The 19015-nt window shown below is 37.5% G+C and overlaps 1 protein-coding gene across 1 annotated transcript; it reads left to right on the plus strand.

Annotated features, from left to right (window-relative positions):
* The first annotated feature begins 650 nt into the window (after window positions 1-650).
* On the plus strand, window positions 651-14813 carry LOC139160149 (uncharacterized). The gene is made up of 2 exons (XM_070737731.1): window positions 651-736; window positions 11402-14813. Exon 2 carries the CDS (start codon window positions 11408-11410, stop codon window positions 13472-13474), a length of 2067 nt encoding a protein of 688 aa, XP_070593832.1. The 5' UTR covers window positions 651-736; window positions 11402-11407; the 3' UTR covers window positions 13475-14813.
* Window positions 14814-19015: the final 4202 nt, after the last annotated feature.

Raw genomic sequence — 19015 nt, forward strand, 5'->3', positions numbered from 1 at the left:
GCAGAAAAAGACCTCCTGGTCCATCTAGTCTGCCCTTATACTATTTTCTGTATTTTATCTTAGGATGGATATATGTTTATCCCAGGCATGTTTAAATTCAGTTACTGTGGATTTATCTACAACGTCTGCTGGAAGTTTGTTCCAAGGATCTACTACTCTTTCAGTAAAATAATATTTTCTCATGTTGCTTTTGATCTTTCCCCCAACTAACTTCAGATTGTGTCCCAGATTGACTTGCCAGAAATGACTCTGGGCCTCCAAATGGGGAGTCGATTCAGGATCTTTCTTTCTTTCTTTCTTTCTTTTTCAAATCAAAAAAGTTTCTGGTTTTATAAATACAATTCTGGACTTCCAAATGAAGTAGTTTTTTGTTTATTTCTTTTTCCTTCCTTCCTTCCTTCCTTCCTTCCTTTCCTCCTCATTATCCCTCTCCCCTGAATCTTTTACATCCATATTTCTAAAACCAGAAACTGTTTTGATATGCAATACCCTATTTTGAGAGAAGATACCAAGTTTCCACAAACGGTCTCAGGGGTTAAGTTTGGTTTCTCCTGGGTAGAAAAAACTCCCTGTAACTACCCGGGCTGATCTCCGAAAACGTTTGATTTGCAGGAATCGCTGCAAATCAGAAACTGAAACTAACAGGCGGCAATAAAAAGGACTCGCGTCTGCTTGAACTTCACAAGCGTCGCAGATACTTGCAGAGAGAGAAGCTAATTTTTGACTCCTGTCCAGTGTGAGTATCAAAAGCAAAGGTTGCCGACGTGAGTCTCTCCTTCGGGGAGGGAGGGAGGGAGGGGAGGGTGTTTTTGTGGTGATTCTCACGGCTTCATTTAGGAACAGAGGAGCGCCCAGAGGCTTGTGTCCTTTTACGGGAGCATCAAATTTTCCTCTCAGGGAAGTGGAAAATGTAGATTATCGCGGGGCAAAGCCAGAGATGGGCCGGTTTTCTGGTTATGGACGGTGCACTCAATGAAAAGCCCGTGAGGGGATGGAGACAGTGTGTGTAATGGAGGAGGGGGCGTCCTCATATGAAATGGGGGAGAACCAGGAAACTGAAAATTACATGTCACTGTTTATTTATTTTATTTATTTATTCATTTGTCCAATGCACTAATACATAGGAAGAAAAATAGACATGTGATAATATAAAAGAGGGTGAAAGTGAACTTAGAGGAGAGGATATATGAAAGGAAGAGAATATATATACATATTCTTTTCCACCTGGGCTCCACCAGGTGGAAAAGAAGAAAAAGAAACAGACTGATCAACAACAGCAAGATTAGGTATTAAAATAGGATGTTGAATTCTGATCGATTGGAAAAATGTGTGTATTATTGACATATTCTTAAGGTATATGTATTGATATATAAATACAGTATATGTATATACACTGCTCAAAAAATAAAGGTAACACTTAAAAAACAGAATATAACTCCAAGTAAATCAAACTTCTGTGAAATCAAACTCCACTCAGGAAGCAACACTGACAATCAATTCCACATGCTGTTGTGCAAATGGAATAATTGTGCAAATGAAATATTCAATGAGAATATTTTATTCATTCAGATCTAAGATGTGTTACTTGAGTGTTCCCTTTATTTTTTTGAGCAGTATATAAATATAAATATATAAAATTCTGGAGAAAACAACTATTTTTATTTTTAAAAAGGTGATGCCAAAATTCATATTTTCAGCTGTAGTTCAAAACTAGCTGAAATGTGTCGTGACAACCTTAAGGTCATAAAATAAGGCACAACTCACTTAGCAACTGCCTTGCGCAGCAATGGAAATTTGGGGCTCTATTGTGGCTGTAAGTTGAAGACTACCTGTTTTGTCAACTCCCTTAGCTAAAAATGAAACATTTCCCTTCTCTGGTTTCCTTTCACACTTTGTTATTTGGGGAGGGTACAATATGAGGAGGGGGGAGTGGATTTTTGGCCCTCTGAGAAAAGGAGAGAACTGTCCCTGTAGCATGGCTTAAATGGTCTCCAAACTTGGCAACTTCAAGCTTTGCTGGCTGGAGAATTCTGGGAGTTTGAAATTCACAAGTCTTAAAGTTGTCAAGTTTGAAGACCTCTGAGTTAAGGACTCAGGTCGTGGCAAGAATTTAATTTAAACTTGTTTCTCTTCACCTTGTTCAAGTTGGAGGGGGATTTCTCCTCCTCCTTAAATCCCACCTGTGGATGAAATCTAGTTATGTTTTAAGCAGCGGTGAAATGCTCCCAGTTCACTCATGCCTGTCGGTTGTTGGAGAGCAGGTTGCAAAGGCAGTGTGAGGTTTCGCATAATAATAATAATAATAATAATAACAACAACAACAATAACAATAACAACAACAACAACAACAATAATAATAATAATTATTATTATTATTAAATAATATTAATATTGCTTCTTCATTGCTTATTTGACCCCTATGACAATCATTAAGTGTCGTACCACATGATTCTTGACAAATGTATATTTTATTTTATGTACGCTGAGAGCATATGTACCAAGACAAATTCCTTGTGTGTCCAATCACACTTGGCCAATAAAAATTCTATTCTGTTCAATAATAATAATAATAATAATAATAATTATTATTATTATTATTATTATTATTATTTAATAATTTATTAGATTTGTATGCCGCCCCCTCCGCAGACTCGGGGCGGCTCACAACAATAATAATAACAATATACAGTGTAACAAATCTAATATTAAAAGTAAGTATCTACATCTACATAGAAAAAGAATATAGCAGAGAAAGGACTTAAGGTAAAAATCTCCATTGTGTTTCGTTTTTAAGTCAGAAGATCGTAAAACTTTTAAGTAAAAGTTTTTTTTTCCAGGGCGAAAGTGAAAGTTTTTTCTTGTTTAAACCCATCCGCAAATAACAGCCGGACCTAATTTTTTTTCTTCTTCACTTTTACTTTTCCATTTTGAACGTGAACTTGGGAATCTACAAAATAATTTTCTGACTTTATGCTTTAACAAAATAGTTTAAATTTGACATGACTATTTAGAAAATTTTAACTGCTAAAGAAAATTTCTAGTGATGAACAGAATCTGTTCTTGATAGACTTTTAAAATTATAATCTTCTGGACTTAATTTTTGAAGCGGAGGAACACAGTCTTGCTGCCTTTTTTTCTTTCTTGCTGCCTATTTTCACAACATGAATAACTTAATAATCATGAATTAAATGGAACCTAGAAGAGATTGAAATCACTTCTTTCTTGGATTACTTATTGTTGGATTAACCTATTTGGAATACTTGCTGAGCCTTTTGGACTATTTGCTGACACCTTTTGGATTATTGCTGATACCTTTTGGATTATTTGCTTAACATCTGCCTGCTGCACGAAAATTAACTTGACTCCATCTTGGGGATCTCTTTCTTTGTTCTTTGCTCCTGTCTTGAATTTGGAAAATAAACTGACTCCATCTTGAACACAAGCAAGCTTTGGAATTGCTTTACTCCTTGAATTTTGAATTGAAATCAAATATAACTTTACCCTTTGAGATTTGGATCTTCATTACTACTTCCTAGCAAAATTACAGGATCTATAAGAAGAACTTAAGTATACAATATTGTTATTGTGTCTTTGAATAATTATCTGGTTTTTTCCCTGATTTTTCTTTGACTTTCTTCCTTACATTTTTATTACTAGAAGAAGTTTGGTTTGAACTATATGCATTGTTAATAAACCTTGTGTTCCTGCTCTATTCTAAATAGTTGAACTAAAATACCACCCTCTTTCTTTTTCTTTTTGAACAATTCTTTTTACTTCACTTTTTCCCCTTTTCTTTTTTTCTTCCCTCCTCCTAAAGTCTTCTCCTCCAAAAAACTTTTTTTTTCTTTTTTTTCTTTTGTCTTCTATATACAGTTGATATTTCTTTTCTTCTTTCATTTTCTGTCCTCCTTTTACTTGAAAAGGCTAATACTTGTTTTTTTTTCCCTGTGGCACTAAACAATAATATTTCTTTTTTCTCTTCTTTTTTTGAACTCTGTTATTAATTGAATTGCTATTGAATTGGTATAGTCATATTATAAGGGAAACAAAATATATTGAATAGATTTGGAATTTATAGTAATTTCTTTTCCTTTTCACTATATATAAAATTGAAACTAACCTTAAAATTTGAAATAGTGGATTCTAATTTGATAATGTCCCACACCTCAACTCTTGTTAAAACAACAAAGAAACAAACAACACCAACTACTCTATCTCCACAAGTGTCACCGCATTCTTCTCCTTCGCATCAAGTGCTAACCATGTCTACCAAAGACAAAGACAAAGACAAAACAATGCAGTCCAATCTTGCAACTATCCATGAGACTTTGAATGCTTTGAAGGACTTTATGGTCAAATCACAAGAAGATGCCACTCAACAAAGAGAGGCCATAAAGGAGGAGGCAACACAACAAAGAGAAGCCATAAAGGAGGAGGCAACACAACAAAGAGAAGCCATAAAAGCTGACTTGGCAGAATTTAAAGTGGAGATGGCTCAAATGAAAGCTGATATGGGCGAGATGAAAGATCAGATAAAGCAGATTCAACAAACTCTTCAAGAAAGTGATGACCGAGTTAAAAAAGTTGAAGAGCAAGCTGACAAAAATGAGAAAAGAATGGAGTATCTTGAAGGGAGAGCTGATGAAAGATACAAAAGATATGATGAATCTATCATTCAGCTGGAGATGCAACGAGCTTCGTACGGACTTCGATTTCAGAATATAAAAGAGGAAAAAGATGAAGACTTAAAAACGACTATGGCGGAAATCATTGGAGGTATACTTCAAGAGGACCCCATGGCTTTACAGAAAGAAATCGATGAAGTATACCGAATTTCGAATAGCTATATCCGTCGACACAACCTCCCAAGAGAGATACATATTAAATTTACAAGAAAGGCGTTGCGAGATGAGATACTTCATTATTCAAGAAACTCCCCGCCTCAACGACATGGAGTAGAAATAAAGATATTAAAACAAGTTCCAAGAAGTGTCAGAGAAAACAGAAGAGATTACCACTTTTTAACCAAAATCTTGATTAAAGAAAATATCACTTACCGTTGGCTTATTCCACAAGGACTTTCTCTGACATGGCGCTCTACAAGGTACAAACTGGAAAACGTAGATCAAGCTATGTTCTTTCTTGAACAGAGTGGTTTGGGCCACTCCGACCATGCAAGTAAGCAACTAGTGGTCCAATTACAACCAGCTCAACAGCAACCAGGGGAAAAATCACTAATTCAGCAAGAAGAAAACTTGGGGGCAACTGCCCAAGTAATAGAGCAGGACCAAGGCTCTAGAAGAGTTCAACCTCAGCGAGAAACCAAAAAACCTATTAAATGACAATGAATAAAGACTTGAAAATCTTTTCCGTAAATGTTAATGGACTTAACGAACCAAGAAAAAGGAAGCAAATTTTTTCCAAAATCAGAAACCAAAATGTTCAGATTGCAATACTACAAGAAGTTCATATTAAAAAAGATAACCAAAAATTACTGTTGAATCCCAAAATTGGAAAAATGTATGCTGCATTAGCAGACCAAAAAAAAAGAGGTGTAGTGATGTATGTCAAGAATTCTATAAATTCCAAACAAATATATAAGGATAAAGAGGGTAGGATATTGATTGTACAAGTAGATATTGAACCCAGACCTCTAGTGGTTGTTTCTATTTATGCCCCCAATGAAGATCAAATGACATTCTATAAAAATTTACACCAAATAATAACAGATTTAGCTATTGATAATCTATTGATAATAGGTGATTTTAATGCTATCGCGAATAGACAATTAGACCACTCAGGAGGGGGAGGTAATAAAAAAAGGGGAAAAGGCAAAAAAACAAGAAGAAACTTGCTACCCAGTACTTTTCAAAAAATGAAAGCGGAACTATTATTAAGCGATATTTGGAGGGAAAGACACCCTCTCAAAAGGCAATTTACCTTTTATTCCAATCCTCACAAAATTTGGACGAGAATTGACATGTTATGGGCACCAAAAACGGTGGCAGAACAGATAAGAGAAGTTGAGATAGACGTTAATACATGGGCCGATCATAATCCAATAGTGGTCTATATGACGATGAATAATAAACAGAACAATTGGCGGATGAACAGGTATATATTAAACGACAAGAAATATAAGGATTGGATTGAAAAGGAATTAAAAATATTTTTTGAAATTAATAAAACATCAGATACTACTCCACAGAACTTATGGGATACAGTTAAAGCGTACATAAGAGGTTTAACAATATCTTATACAGCAAAATACAATAAGGAAAAGAAATCAGAGTATTTACAATTAACAAACGAACTAAAACAATTAGAATCCTTGTCGCAGCAACATACTAAGAATAGAGATCTAAAGACAGAAATAAACGTAATTAAACATAAAATTAGAGTTATAGAACAAAACCAACTAACTGAAAAGATTAAAAGAGCAAAGCAACAATACTTTGAATATGCAAATAAACCTGGCAGATGGCTAGCGTATAAACTTAGAAAACAGAGTCAATCAAAATTAATCCAAAAATTAGAAGATAAAGATGGTAAAATAAAATTCGACACAGAAGGTAAGGCAGACATTGTGTATAATTTTTATAAGGAATTATATGCTAAAGATCATGTCATTGAAGATGAAGTTTTTAATTATTTAGAGGCTTCAAATTTACCACAAATAACAGAAGATCAACAGGCTACCATGGATGGACCAATAACAATGGAGGAACTCCTAATAACAATTAAAAAACAGAAAAGCAACAAGGCCACAGGCCCAGATGCCATACCTGCAGAATGGTATAAGATAGATAATGAAACAATAAGAAATCATATGTTAGAAACTTTTAATTCCTGTAGACTTGACGGAAAAATTCCTAAATCTTGGTCAGAATCACTGACAACCTTAATACATAAACAGGGTACAGAACCAGAAAAAATTAAAAATTATAGGCCTATATCACTATTAAATGTAGACTATAAGATTTTTATTGCCATTTATGCAGAGAGACTCAAAGGAGTTATAAATGGAATAATACACCAAGACCAAAATGGGTTTCTTCCAGGGAGACAAATTAAAAATAATATTAGAACTGTAATAAATATACTAGAGTACTATGAACAACACCCAGATAAGATGGCATCTTTAATGTTTTTGGATGCTCAAAAAGCCTTCGACAACGTTAATTGGATATTTATAAAAATGCAATTAAATAAAATGAGATTTGGCCCAAAATTTGTTAATCTAATAGATACCATATATTCAAAACAAACAACGAATATAATATTGAATAACAGTCAATTACCAATACTTGATATAAATAAGGGAGTTCGCCAAGGATGTCCTATATCACCATTGTTATTTATTATGACCCTTGAAACCTTATTAATTAAAATAAGAGCGGACCCCAGAATAAAAGGTTTAACCGTAGGAGATGAAATCTATAAACTCCAGGCCTTTGCAGATGATCTAATGTTTATAATTGAAGAACCGACTACAACAGTTCCTACTTTATTACAAACCATTGAACAATATGGAAACGTAGCAGGTCTAAAGATAAATAAAAACAAAACACATTACTTGACTAAAAATATGAACAAAACACTAGAAACTAAATTAGAAACTATCTCTGGAATAAAGACTGTAAAAAAGGTTAAATATTTAGGAATAAATTTAACAGCGAAAACAATAACATTAAAAAATGATAATTATATGAAATTGTTAGCAGAAATTAAAAAAGACTTAGCAACTTGGAACAATTTGAAAATATCTTTCTTAGGAAGAATTGCAACAATTAAGATGAACATCTTACCCAAGGTCTTATTTCTTTTTCAGACAATACCAATAAACCCAGGGGGTATCTTTTTAAAAACTTTAACCAACTTAGTTAAAAAATTTATATGGCAAGGTAAAAAAGCAAGGATAAAAATGAATTGCTTAGAAGATATTAAAGAAAGAGGAGGATTTGGCCTTCCAAATTGGAAATTATACTATCAGGCCGCCGCACTAACATGGCTTAGAGATTGGATAATCTTAGATAATAAAAGAACACTCGAACTAGAAGGACATGATTTAATGCTTGGATGGCACGCATTTTTATGGTATGACAAGGACAAAAACCATTCATATTTTAAAAGGCATACATTAAGGAAATACTTACTAGAAGTATGGAAAGATATAAAGAAGAATCATTTCTTAAGCATCCCAGATTGGTTAGCTCCCTTAGAAGCAATAACGCATCCAAAGTCTATAAAGGACAAGAAAATGACTCATAGATACAAAGAACTATTAAACGATCAGATGAAGCTTAAATCTAGAATTGAACTACAAGAAGAAGGGATAATAATAGATTGGTGGCACTATGCCCAGATCCGATCTAGATATCAGAAGGATAAAACTCTTTACATTTTTAATAAAAGTAAGAATTCTTTAACTACCTTAATAACCACTAACTCTACAAAAATGATAGGGAAAATATATAAACTACTTATTGCTCATAAAAATATAGAGTTGACTTTAAAAGATACTATGATAAGATGGTGTAGAAATATTGGTAAGGAAATAGATATAGACACATGGGAGAAAGTGTGGATTAATAATTGGAAAATGACTAAATCAGTTTCCTTAAAAGAAAACCAAATCAAAATGTTCTATAGATGGCATCTCCCACCAAATAGGATAGCAAAAATGTTTCCCAAAACATCCCCAATATGTTGGAAATGTAAGAAGGATATAGGAACTTACTATCATCAATGGTGGACATGTAGCAAAGCAAAACTATATTGGAAGATGATTGAAAAAATATTAAAAGAAATAATAAAACAAGATATAGATAATACCCCGGAATTTTATTTATTAGGTGTCACAACCCAGATCTATAAGAAAGAAATTTTTTATTTAATCATACATATATTAACTGCGGCTAGAATAATATATGCGCAAAACTGGAAAGGGGAGGAAATCCCCAAGGAAGAAGAGGTTATAGCTAAGATATTAGATTGCGCTGAAATGGATATGATGACAAGAAGATTAAACGATCAAGAGGATACTAAATTTTACGAAACATGGAACAACGTTTACAAATGGATAGATAAGAAAAAATAAGATATATCGTTAGTGGTTGTTTTTTCTTTCTCTTTATTTTGTATTAGTTTTTACCTAGATGATAACAATAGTAATATTAGTTTAAAAGGATTTTTTGATGATTATGATATAGCTATGTATGTATAAGTATAAACAATATATTAAGATTTTTGAAGTATAATAGTTGAATTTAGTCTTACTGTTTAGATTGAAGGTTTAACACTATTTTATTATAGTAATTAGGATTATATTAAAGGTATCTTTCTTTTTTGGTAACTATGTTATACTAACCTTAATACCCACATTAAGATTTGTAAATTTCAACCCAAATTTATTAATCTTTTCTTTTTTTTTTTTTTTTTTATAATAGTTAACACATATGTATTCTTTTTCTATATTTGAATTTATACTTTCATAAGAAGCGGGGGAAATACACCCCCACTTTATGTTCATTGTTTGTTTGTATTTGTTTGTCTTTTTATGAAAAATAATAAAAAAATTGAAAAAAAAAAAAAATAAAAGTAAGTATTTAAAAAACCCGTCATTAAAAAAAACAAAAAATAAAGCATACATGCCCGGATGACGCCATTTGGATTATTTTACCCTCTGTGCATGCGCAAAGCATTCTGTGCATGCGCAGAGGGTAAAAGCACCCAAATGGCAGTGTCCGGGTGGGTGGAGCCTCGCAGTTCCTTCACGACGACTGACAGGCATGAATGAACGTAGAGCATTCACTCCTGATATTAACCCTTAACTATTCATTTATTAAACGTATAATAAGCCATGTTTCTCCTGGGGGAGGGGGGAAATGTACATTGAAAGATGTGAATGTGTTTCCAATTAATACATGTAAAGCTTGAATTTGTCTATAAAGATGCTTGAATGTATAGGCGGTTCTCAACTTCCCCATCACAAGTGAGTCCAAAATTCCCATTGATAAGTAAGTGAATTTTACCCCATTTTACGATCTTTCTTGCCGTGGTGGTTAAGTGAATCGCTGCAGTTGTTAAGTTAGTAACACTCTTGTTAAGTTTGAACACTGTTGTTCAAACATTGACTATGAGGATTTCAGTAACTGATTTCACCGGTTTTGGCATACTTAGGCAAGTTTAAAATATTACTGTACTTGCATATTGGTCTCCATTGTTTTCTTCATCATTTCTTTTTTCCCCTTTTAGCTTTACTGCCATGATGGCGAACCTATGGCACAAGTGACACGCAGAGGTATATTGGTGGACACACAAGCTCAGGCTTGGCGTGCATGCGTGCGCCCGCCAGCTGATTTTGGGGCCTTCTGGGCCCACTGGGAGTTGGGAAACAGGCTATTTCCAGACACCGGAAGGGAAAGCCATTTTGTCTTCTCTTTAGGCTTCAGAGCCTATCTAGGAGACTGGGGAGGGCGAAAAAGGCCTTCTCTACCCCCTTGGAGGTCCACCAGAGGCTGGAAATGTTCCGTTTGCTGATTTCTAGTTGAACCAGAAACTCCTTTAAAATAAATAAATTAAAATAAATTAATTTTTTTTTATTTTACAAATGTGACATACAAGACAAAGGAAAAAAACATACATAAAAACATATATATACAACAGTTGGAGTTGTTACTTTAGTAACACTGTTAAGTTTGAACACTGTTGTTCAAACATTGTCTCTGATTAATAATAATAATAATAATAATAATAATAATAATAATAATAATAATAAATTTACATGCCGCCCCTCTCCAAAGACTCGGGGTGGCTCACTACATATAAAATAAGTATATATCAAGATAATAATTAAAGTTAAAATTAAGAATTACATTTAAAAAGAAACCAGAAAGCCTATTAACATGCAAACATCCCATTCAACAAACGTATTATATATTCATTGGCCAGGGGGAAGAATATAATAACCCCAAGCTTGGCGGCATAAGTGAGTCTTTTCAGAGCCTTTCTAAGAGCCTGGGGAGGGCGAAAATGGCCTTCCCCACTGTGGAGACCAGAAATGGCCTACCTCCTAACTTGAAGAAGTCCTAAATCCAGCTACCCTTGAATTCCATTGACTTTTATGTATCACCTTATTGCATATACAGTACTTTGATGCAATAAAGTTTTATGCCTCAGCTCCTGATTTCCTGTGCTTGACATGAATATTTCTGAAAAGGAAATTGGCATCAGTAAAATTTAAAAAGTTATGAGTATGTTATCCTAGATGTGGCAAAGTCTTCTGGAAACTCTAGGTTCCCTGGTCTAAGGTGCTTTGCCAACCCAGGTATTTCAGAGATTACAATTTTGACTATTCAACCTTTCCGCTTTTTGTTTGTGTGTTTTTTGCTTTATCCAGGCCGAAATGGCTCTCCAGTCCAAAAGTGCAATTGCTACACAAGCTGTAATGAACATCAGCAAAGCAGAAGAAGTCCGAAAAGAGACAGAACTGATGATGAAGCCCCATGCCAACTGGGAGGAATATCTGATGCCTGCGCCCATCTCCATCGCCCTCTTAGGGGAGCTGGCTTGCATTGCTGCGGGACAAGGAGACTTCGCCATCAATCTTGCCCCACCCCAGGGTGGCTACAAATATATGAGGTATCCAGACTCCTTCCAGGCTTCTCTGATGCAGGTCAGCAACAGTGGTTGGCACGCCTTCAGCATCGCCCACAAGAATATGGATGGTATCCGGCTCCTTTCTATGAGCGTCCCTGAGCAAATCAAGATGGTCATGAAGACCTTATTCCAGAATGACGTTGCCTTGATAGATGCTTTGCTCCCTGGACAACTATCCAGCCTGAAATCGATTGCAAATGAATGTTCCTCTTTAGCTGAGGCAGTTGACAATAAGTTCAATGATGTCATCTGCCTGATTGGGGAACTCTTGGAAGTGTGTATGAGTTCCAAAACGCAGTACGAACAAGGGTTGGTGGAAACCAAACGCGCCTTGGAAGACTTGAAAGACAGGAAGGAAGCGGCTGAAGATGCCAAGAAGAAAGCAAGTGAATATTACAATGAAATGAAGAACAGAGTGACCCAAACGTTTGACGATTATAGAAATGCGGTCGATAGCATTCCTACTGGCTGGAATGCTGTAATTCTGGAATTCACTTCGTCTATACGAGAAACCTTGACGTTGCCAATTACCGGTTTGACATCTCTGCTCAGCAATAACGAAAGTAGATTGCCAATCCAAAGCAGGAATGAGGAAGGCTGTGATAGTGACGATGACTTTATAGCTATGAACAACATCTGTGCCCTTTCCGCTCAAATGTCGACATTGGTGGGTTCTCTTCAAACCGTGGTGGATGATGAAGGTAATGTTGACATGGGTCACCTCTACAATAAAAAAAACAATGAAAACAAAGCGGTATGGACCAAAGTGAAATCTCAGCAACTGTTAGCAAAAATAAGAAAAGAAAGAAAGTGCCGCATGAAAAATTTGGCAATGAAAGTATGTAATTATATAGTAGATATTTCCAATATATTAATTAAAGCAGTAGAGTCAGGGGACATAAACAAGAAAATACTGTTAAAGAAAATGAATGTTCTCTCAGGTGATATTATTATTTTCGATAGCAGAAGCAAATCCTGTAACCGCACATCCCCTTTTGGTCCCTTGGCGCCAAATATGGCCAAATCCCAGAAAAACCTTCAAGAAGAATCTACATCAGCAGTGAAAAACAGTGTTTTGAAAATAGAGCAAACTAAAGAAATGCTGAAGATAAGCCAAGGAGAATATCAGAAAAGTTTTGACAACTTAAAGCAGCAGAATAAGGATTTGCTGGATGTGCTCAGTGAAATGAGGAAATGTGAAATAAAGGAGATTGATTTTGAAAAAGCCAAAGAGATGCTGATCAAAGGCCTGGATGCCATGGGAAGAGTGAAGGAACAGTGGCAGAAAATGGTGCAATTCTTCCAGATGATCTCCAACCTCATTGACTCCTGTCTCAATAAACGCCTAACAGAATTTGTGAAATCAGCTGAAGATCTTCCCAAAATTCCGAATTACTCCCACCAAGACTTTGTCATAGATATGATCTACCAGCAGGCCTTCAATGCATCCAACGTATCTCGCTTGGTACACATGATATCCGAGACCTACACCGAGGTGTCTTCAAAATACCTGATGGATAAAGTGGGCAGCCTGAGTAGGCTTATTTCCATGGACCCTTCCAATCCCCAATTCCAAATGGAGCGTGTCAAATTAGCAGATGCCTGTGACAGTGCCCGGAAAGACATACACGACCTGGTCATTAAGCAAAAGAAAGAATACGAAAATAATATCAATGCCAGAGTGGCAAAAATCAATTCTGAGCTGAAGGCCATCTTACCTGAAGTGCCCGAAGCAGAGAGAAAGGCTATTGAACATAATGTGCATAAAGGGATGAGGGAAATCACCCAGGATGATGCCGATCAATTTATGTAGGCTTGTCTTTCAACCTGTGAAATGGAGGCTACCTAGGGTCTTCCCTATTACTGTATTTCCCTCAGAGTAATAAAATGTAAATTGGGCCATTGGGTTAGTAATGCAGACATTAATGGGACAATAAATAGAATGTCCACATTTTGTTCTGGGGTTGCCAGTTTTATGCCTGTATTTCTTTGGAGGTTTTTATCAATTAACAAAGTAACAGAGGGACCTTGGAGGACTTCTAGTTCAACCCCTACTGGATCCAACAGCCTGATCTGTCACCTCTTACAAAGATGAGTGGATCACTATGCCCAATGAAAAATAAGTGATAAATCCTTTATCTTCCTTCTTCTTGAGTCATCCTCTATCTTCCTGGCTTCTTGAGTGGTTCTAACATCTTTTACTACTACCATTGTCAATACAGCTTGTGAATGGTTAGATACTAATAACCACTATTCATTTAATTTCTGCAAATAAATTTTAAGATAGCAAATATTAAGAACAAGGGATTTTTAAAATTTTACTTTTTAGGGAAGGCATCTCTTTTAATCAAAACCAAGTCGTAAAAATGTGCCCAAAGAGAAAAAGAGTGCCAGCTTAAAGAGATATTCTTCAAGTACTTTAAGCTGGGAAATTTCCAGGAAATCAAGAGAAGGAGGTTGACCAGTGGACATATCTAGCCCACAAGGTACTTAAATCCATCCCACAGGGCCAGCCTGAAAATATCAAAAGGACCAGCTCCCAGTGCTCTGATGACCAAAACGGCCCATATGCGGCTCCCTTATGGCCTGTTTTTGGACTCCCTGGCCTCCAGCATCACCCTGCCAGCCAAAAATGGCCCTTGTGGGGCCTTCACACGACCCATTTTTGGCCAGCAGAGTGCTGCTGGAGCCCAGGGAGGCCAAACACAGGCCGAATGGGTGCCTTGGGAGCCCCCCCCCCCCCCATTGTGGCTAGCATGGAGCTGTAGGAGGCGTCAGTGCCATCTCCTCCACCCCGCTGTCCTGTGGAGAACTACAATGCTGATTGAGCCCTCGAAGAAATCCAGTTTGACACCACTGGGCTAAACAGTCCCAAATAAGAATTAATTTTATTTGGTTTATTGTACAATTATTAACTGCTAATACACTGTTTTTTATATATATTGTTGTAATCTTAAATCAGCTAAATAATATTGTTAACATTTTGCCTTTTACATTTTAATATTTGTTTCTTTTATTTTATTGATTCATTAGTTTTTCTATCACGTATAAGAATTATATTAATCATCTGAAGTTACTATACATTATATTAAGCTATCGTATATCACTGGCTTTTATGCTAAAAACAGTCAATAAATGTCTATTCTCTAAAATTATCCTGGGTTTAATATCTTATTGAGTTAATATAACTTAACATGAGAGATCAAAATTTTGCAGTTTCTAAATGTCTATAGAGATTCTCAGTCATCCAGGCCATGCTTGTCCCAAAGTACTTTTTCAAGGGGCACCTTGACTTTTTTTGTTTTTCTTTGAAGACATTTCGCTGAAGAAGCTTCATGGATGAGAAGCGAAATGTCTTCAAAGAAAAATAGTTCCATGTGGGGGCCCCCACCGACTCCTGGCACGCGATGGCACATCCGCTTTTCACTCTCCCTAGGCTTCAGAGCCTTTCTAGGAACCTGAATAGTGTGAAATTGCCCCACCACGACTCGAGGCCTACAGAGGTCAGAAATGGCCCTTTTGACAAGTTCTTCAAGTTGGGAAATGGGCAATTTCTGGCCTTTAGAGTGCCTCCGGGAGGGGGGCCCCTCTGGATGGGAGGCTCTGGGGCTTGAGGAGAGGAAAAACTGGCCTTCCCCACCCCTTTGGAGGTTCAAAAGAGCCTGTTTCCCAACTCCTAGTGGGCCCAGAAGGCCTGAAAATCAGTTGGTTGGTGCACAATGAATGCTGGACCCAAGATTGTGTGCCCACCGATACTGCTCCACATGCCACTTGTGGCATACATGCCGTAGATTCACCCTCACAGCCCTAGGTGATTGTGAGTTCTAGTCCTGCCTCAGGACTGAAAGCCAGCTGAGTGACTTTAGGCCAATTACCAGAAGACTCTGAGTCTCGTCTTAGACATGAAAGCCAGATGGGTGGCCACCTGGGAGAGGTGGTGTCATGGGGAAAATAGGATGAAGGAATGTTGTGTGCCTTCCCAGCCTTGTGTTATTTATAAAAATAATAAAGGTGGGATAAAAATCAATCAATCAATAGAGCTAGATGCCAGCAATTAATTCCCCCCCCCCCCCCGATCACTGGATCTTGTTTCTAGAGAGTGAATAAAGTACCTGCAGGGGATTGTGGAAGTCAGTTATATGCTGTCCCATGGAGAACTACAATGCTGATCCAGCCCTTGAAGAAATCCAGTTTGACACCCCTGGACTAAACAGTCCCAAATATGAATTATTTGGTTTATCGTACAATTATTAACTACCAATACACTGCTTTTTTATATATATATGGTATTGTTGTAATCTTAAATCAGCTAAATAATACTTTAACTTTTTTTTATATTTTAATATTTGTCTCTTGTTGATTGAGTTTTTCTATCACATATAAGAACTGTGTTAATCATCTGAAGGTACTAAACATTATATTAAACAGCTATCCTACATGCCTTTATGCTAAAAACAGTCAATAAATGTCTATTCTCTAAAATTGCCTGCATTTAATATCTTGTTAACATACCACAACATGAAAGAGCAGAATATAGCAGTTTCTAAACGTCTAGAGAGATTCTCAGTCATCCAGGCCATGGTTGTCCCAAAGGTGCTTTTTTAAGGAGAAACTTTCTTCTTTTTCTTTGAAGACGTTTCACTGAAGAATCTTCTTGGATTCTTCCATGTGCCCACTCCGCTCATATGCGCATGACAGCCCCCCCCACTCCCGGCACACCCATTTTTTGCTCTCCCTAGGCTTCAGAGCCTTTTTTAGGAGCCTGGGGAGGGCCAAAATGCCCCCCCAGGCCTTCCAGAGGCTAGAAATGGGCCATTTGCCAAGTTCTGTTTGAACCGGAAGTTCTGGGGGGGGGGGGTTGTGGGGTTTTTTTTGGCTCACCCAGATTCAGAGCCTTTCTAGGAACCTGGGAAGAGTGAAAATGCCCCCCCCCCAAGGCCTTCCAGAAGCCCAAAATGGCCCATTTGCCAACTTCTACAAGTTGGGAAATGGGCCATTCCTGGCCTTCTGGGTGGGCGGCTCTGGAGCTTGAGGAGAGGAAAAGCCAGCCTTCCCCACCCTTCCGGAGGCTGGAAAGAGCCTGTTTCCCAAGTCCCAGTGGGTCCAGAAGGCCCAAAAATCAGCTGGCTGGTTCACACATGAATGCTGGACCTGAGCTCGCGTGCCCACCGATATGGCTCCACATGCCACTTGTGGCACACGTGCCATAGATTCACCCTCACAGCCCTTGGTGATTGTGAGTTCTAGTCCTGCCTCAGGACTGAAAGCCAGCTGAGTGACTTTAGGCCAATCACCAGAAGACTCCGAGTCCCGCCTTAGCCAGGAAAGCCAGCTGGGTGGCCACCTGGGAGAGGGGGTGTTGTGGCGAAAATAGGAGGAAGGAATGTTGTGTGTCTTCCCTGCCTTGTGTTATTTATCAAAATAATAAAGGTGGGATAAAAATAAATAAATAAATAAATCCAGATGCCAGCAATTCATTTTTTTTCCTGATCCCTGGATCTTGTTTCTAGAGAGTCAATAAGCGCCTGCAGTAGGATTGTGAAAGTCATTATATGCTGTGGAGTTCAATGACAAATTTTAATTTCTCTTTCATGTTAGGCGAAGTCTAGAACTGTGTAGCCCGTTCTGATCTTCTTTGTTTCTTTTGCTAAACAAAAGAATGTGAGAGGAATCTTCATGCAGCTGCAGAGAGCCCTGCTTTATCAGAGCTTTGGTCCCATTCCAGAGTTATCTCGCCAAGGCCAGGCCAGGCTGTGTCCTGAGCTGGGAATCAAGGCCATGAAATCTTGAGGCAAAATTTTAATAAATCCCTGGAAATTGCTCACTAAAATTGAGCCTCCGCACAGGATAAGCACTGTGCACCAAGGATCTTGGAGTAACTCCGCTGCTTGAAAATGGGGCTCTCAGCAACTCAAGGGACAGCCGTCTTGTGGTGCACCCCAGGAAGCGTAACTTTGTCATAGCCTACAGCAAGGGTTCCCAAACTTGGCAACTTTAAGACTTCTGGACTTCAACTCCCAGAATTCTCTACCCAGCTATGTTGGCTGGAAAATTCTGGGAGTTGAAGTCCACAACCCTTAAAAGTTGCCACGTTTGAAGACCTCTGGTCCACAGATTCTGGCTGCTGGATTTCACAAGAGGAAACAGCATGAGTACTGAAAATAAAAACGGGGGTTAATACTTTATTCTGTTACAGGAAATAAATAAAAAACTTGCTTAGTACAATATTTGTTTTTTATGTGTTTCCATTTAATTTACTTTCTGTAGCGTAACACAAAGGCTTTAAAATTCTCCTTTATTCATTGTCTTCCGATCCTAAAAATAATTTCTCTGGGACCTGGCCGCTACCTGAAGCTTAGCAAAACAACATTAACCACTTACTCATGAACCACACACATCTATGAGAACAGAGGATTTCCCATATCCCAACAATTGATTCACAAAATCTCCCAAACGTTCTTTTCTAAGGGGCACACGGGTGGGCTACTGCCCAGATGGGTGGGAACGCAGTGGGATAGTGAAAATGGAGCTCCACCACAGAGCACCCAATTTGCACTGAAAGATGAAAGAAAATGCTGGGTGTCCTGCATAAGTCACACCCACAGTGTGGTAGTAAAAATTTTGGTAGCCTTTCACTGGAGGCACACCAACATTTGCCGTGCCATTCACTGGTTTCACTCAATGTTACAACTACATGCTTTACTCATGATTATTCCTTCATTTAAACTTATTGTAAACAAAGTTAAGAAGAACCGATCTCGACAGACTTGAACATTGGGCGCTATCTAACAAAATGAAATTCAACTGTGAAAAAAGTAAGGTTCTACATTTAGGCGTGAAAAACAAAATGCACAGGTACAGTATATGTCGGGGTGGTTTCCTTATCTTTTCCTACCGGTCCGCTGTGTGTGCATTGCAATGTTTCGTGTGCACATGCATCCCTAGTGCCATTTTGGTTCCGCCCATGTGCAGAGGGACAATTTTCCTTCTGTGTATGCTGAGAGAGTCAAAATCACAGAAAATTTAAAAAACACGTGTGCACGGACTGGAGCTGTGGTGGCAAAATTCTGCAATTGGAGGGCCACTACTGGAGCGGTGCACCGAAATGCATCGGTAGGAACCCATCTCTGGTATATGTATATGTGGTACCTTGCCCAATAGTAGTAACTCTGAGAGGGATTTGAAGTCCTAGTGGACAATCATTTAAACATGAGCCAGCAGTGTGCAACAATTGCCAAAAAAGCCAACACAGGTCTAGGCTGCATAAATAGAAGAATAGAATCATGTGTAGGGTTAATACCAATTTATAATGCCTTGGTAAGTCCACACTTGGAATATTGCATCCAGTTTTAGT

The sequence above is a fragment of the Erythrolamprus reginae genome, chromosome 2 (assembly GCF_031021105.1).
Source record: "Erythrolamprus reginae isolate rEryReg1 chromosome 2, rEryReg1.hap1, whole genome shotgun sequence".
Taxonomy (NCBI): domain Eukaryota; kingdom Metazoa; phylum Chordata; class Lepidosauria; order Squamata; family Dipsadidae; genus Erythrolamprus; species Erythrolamprus reginae.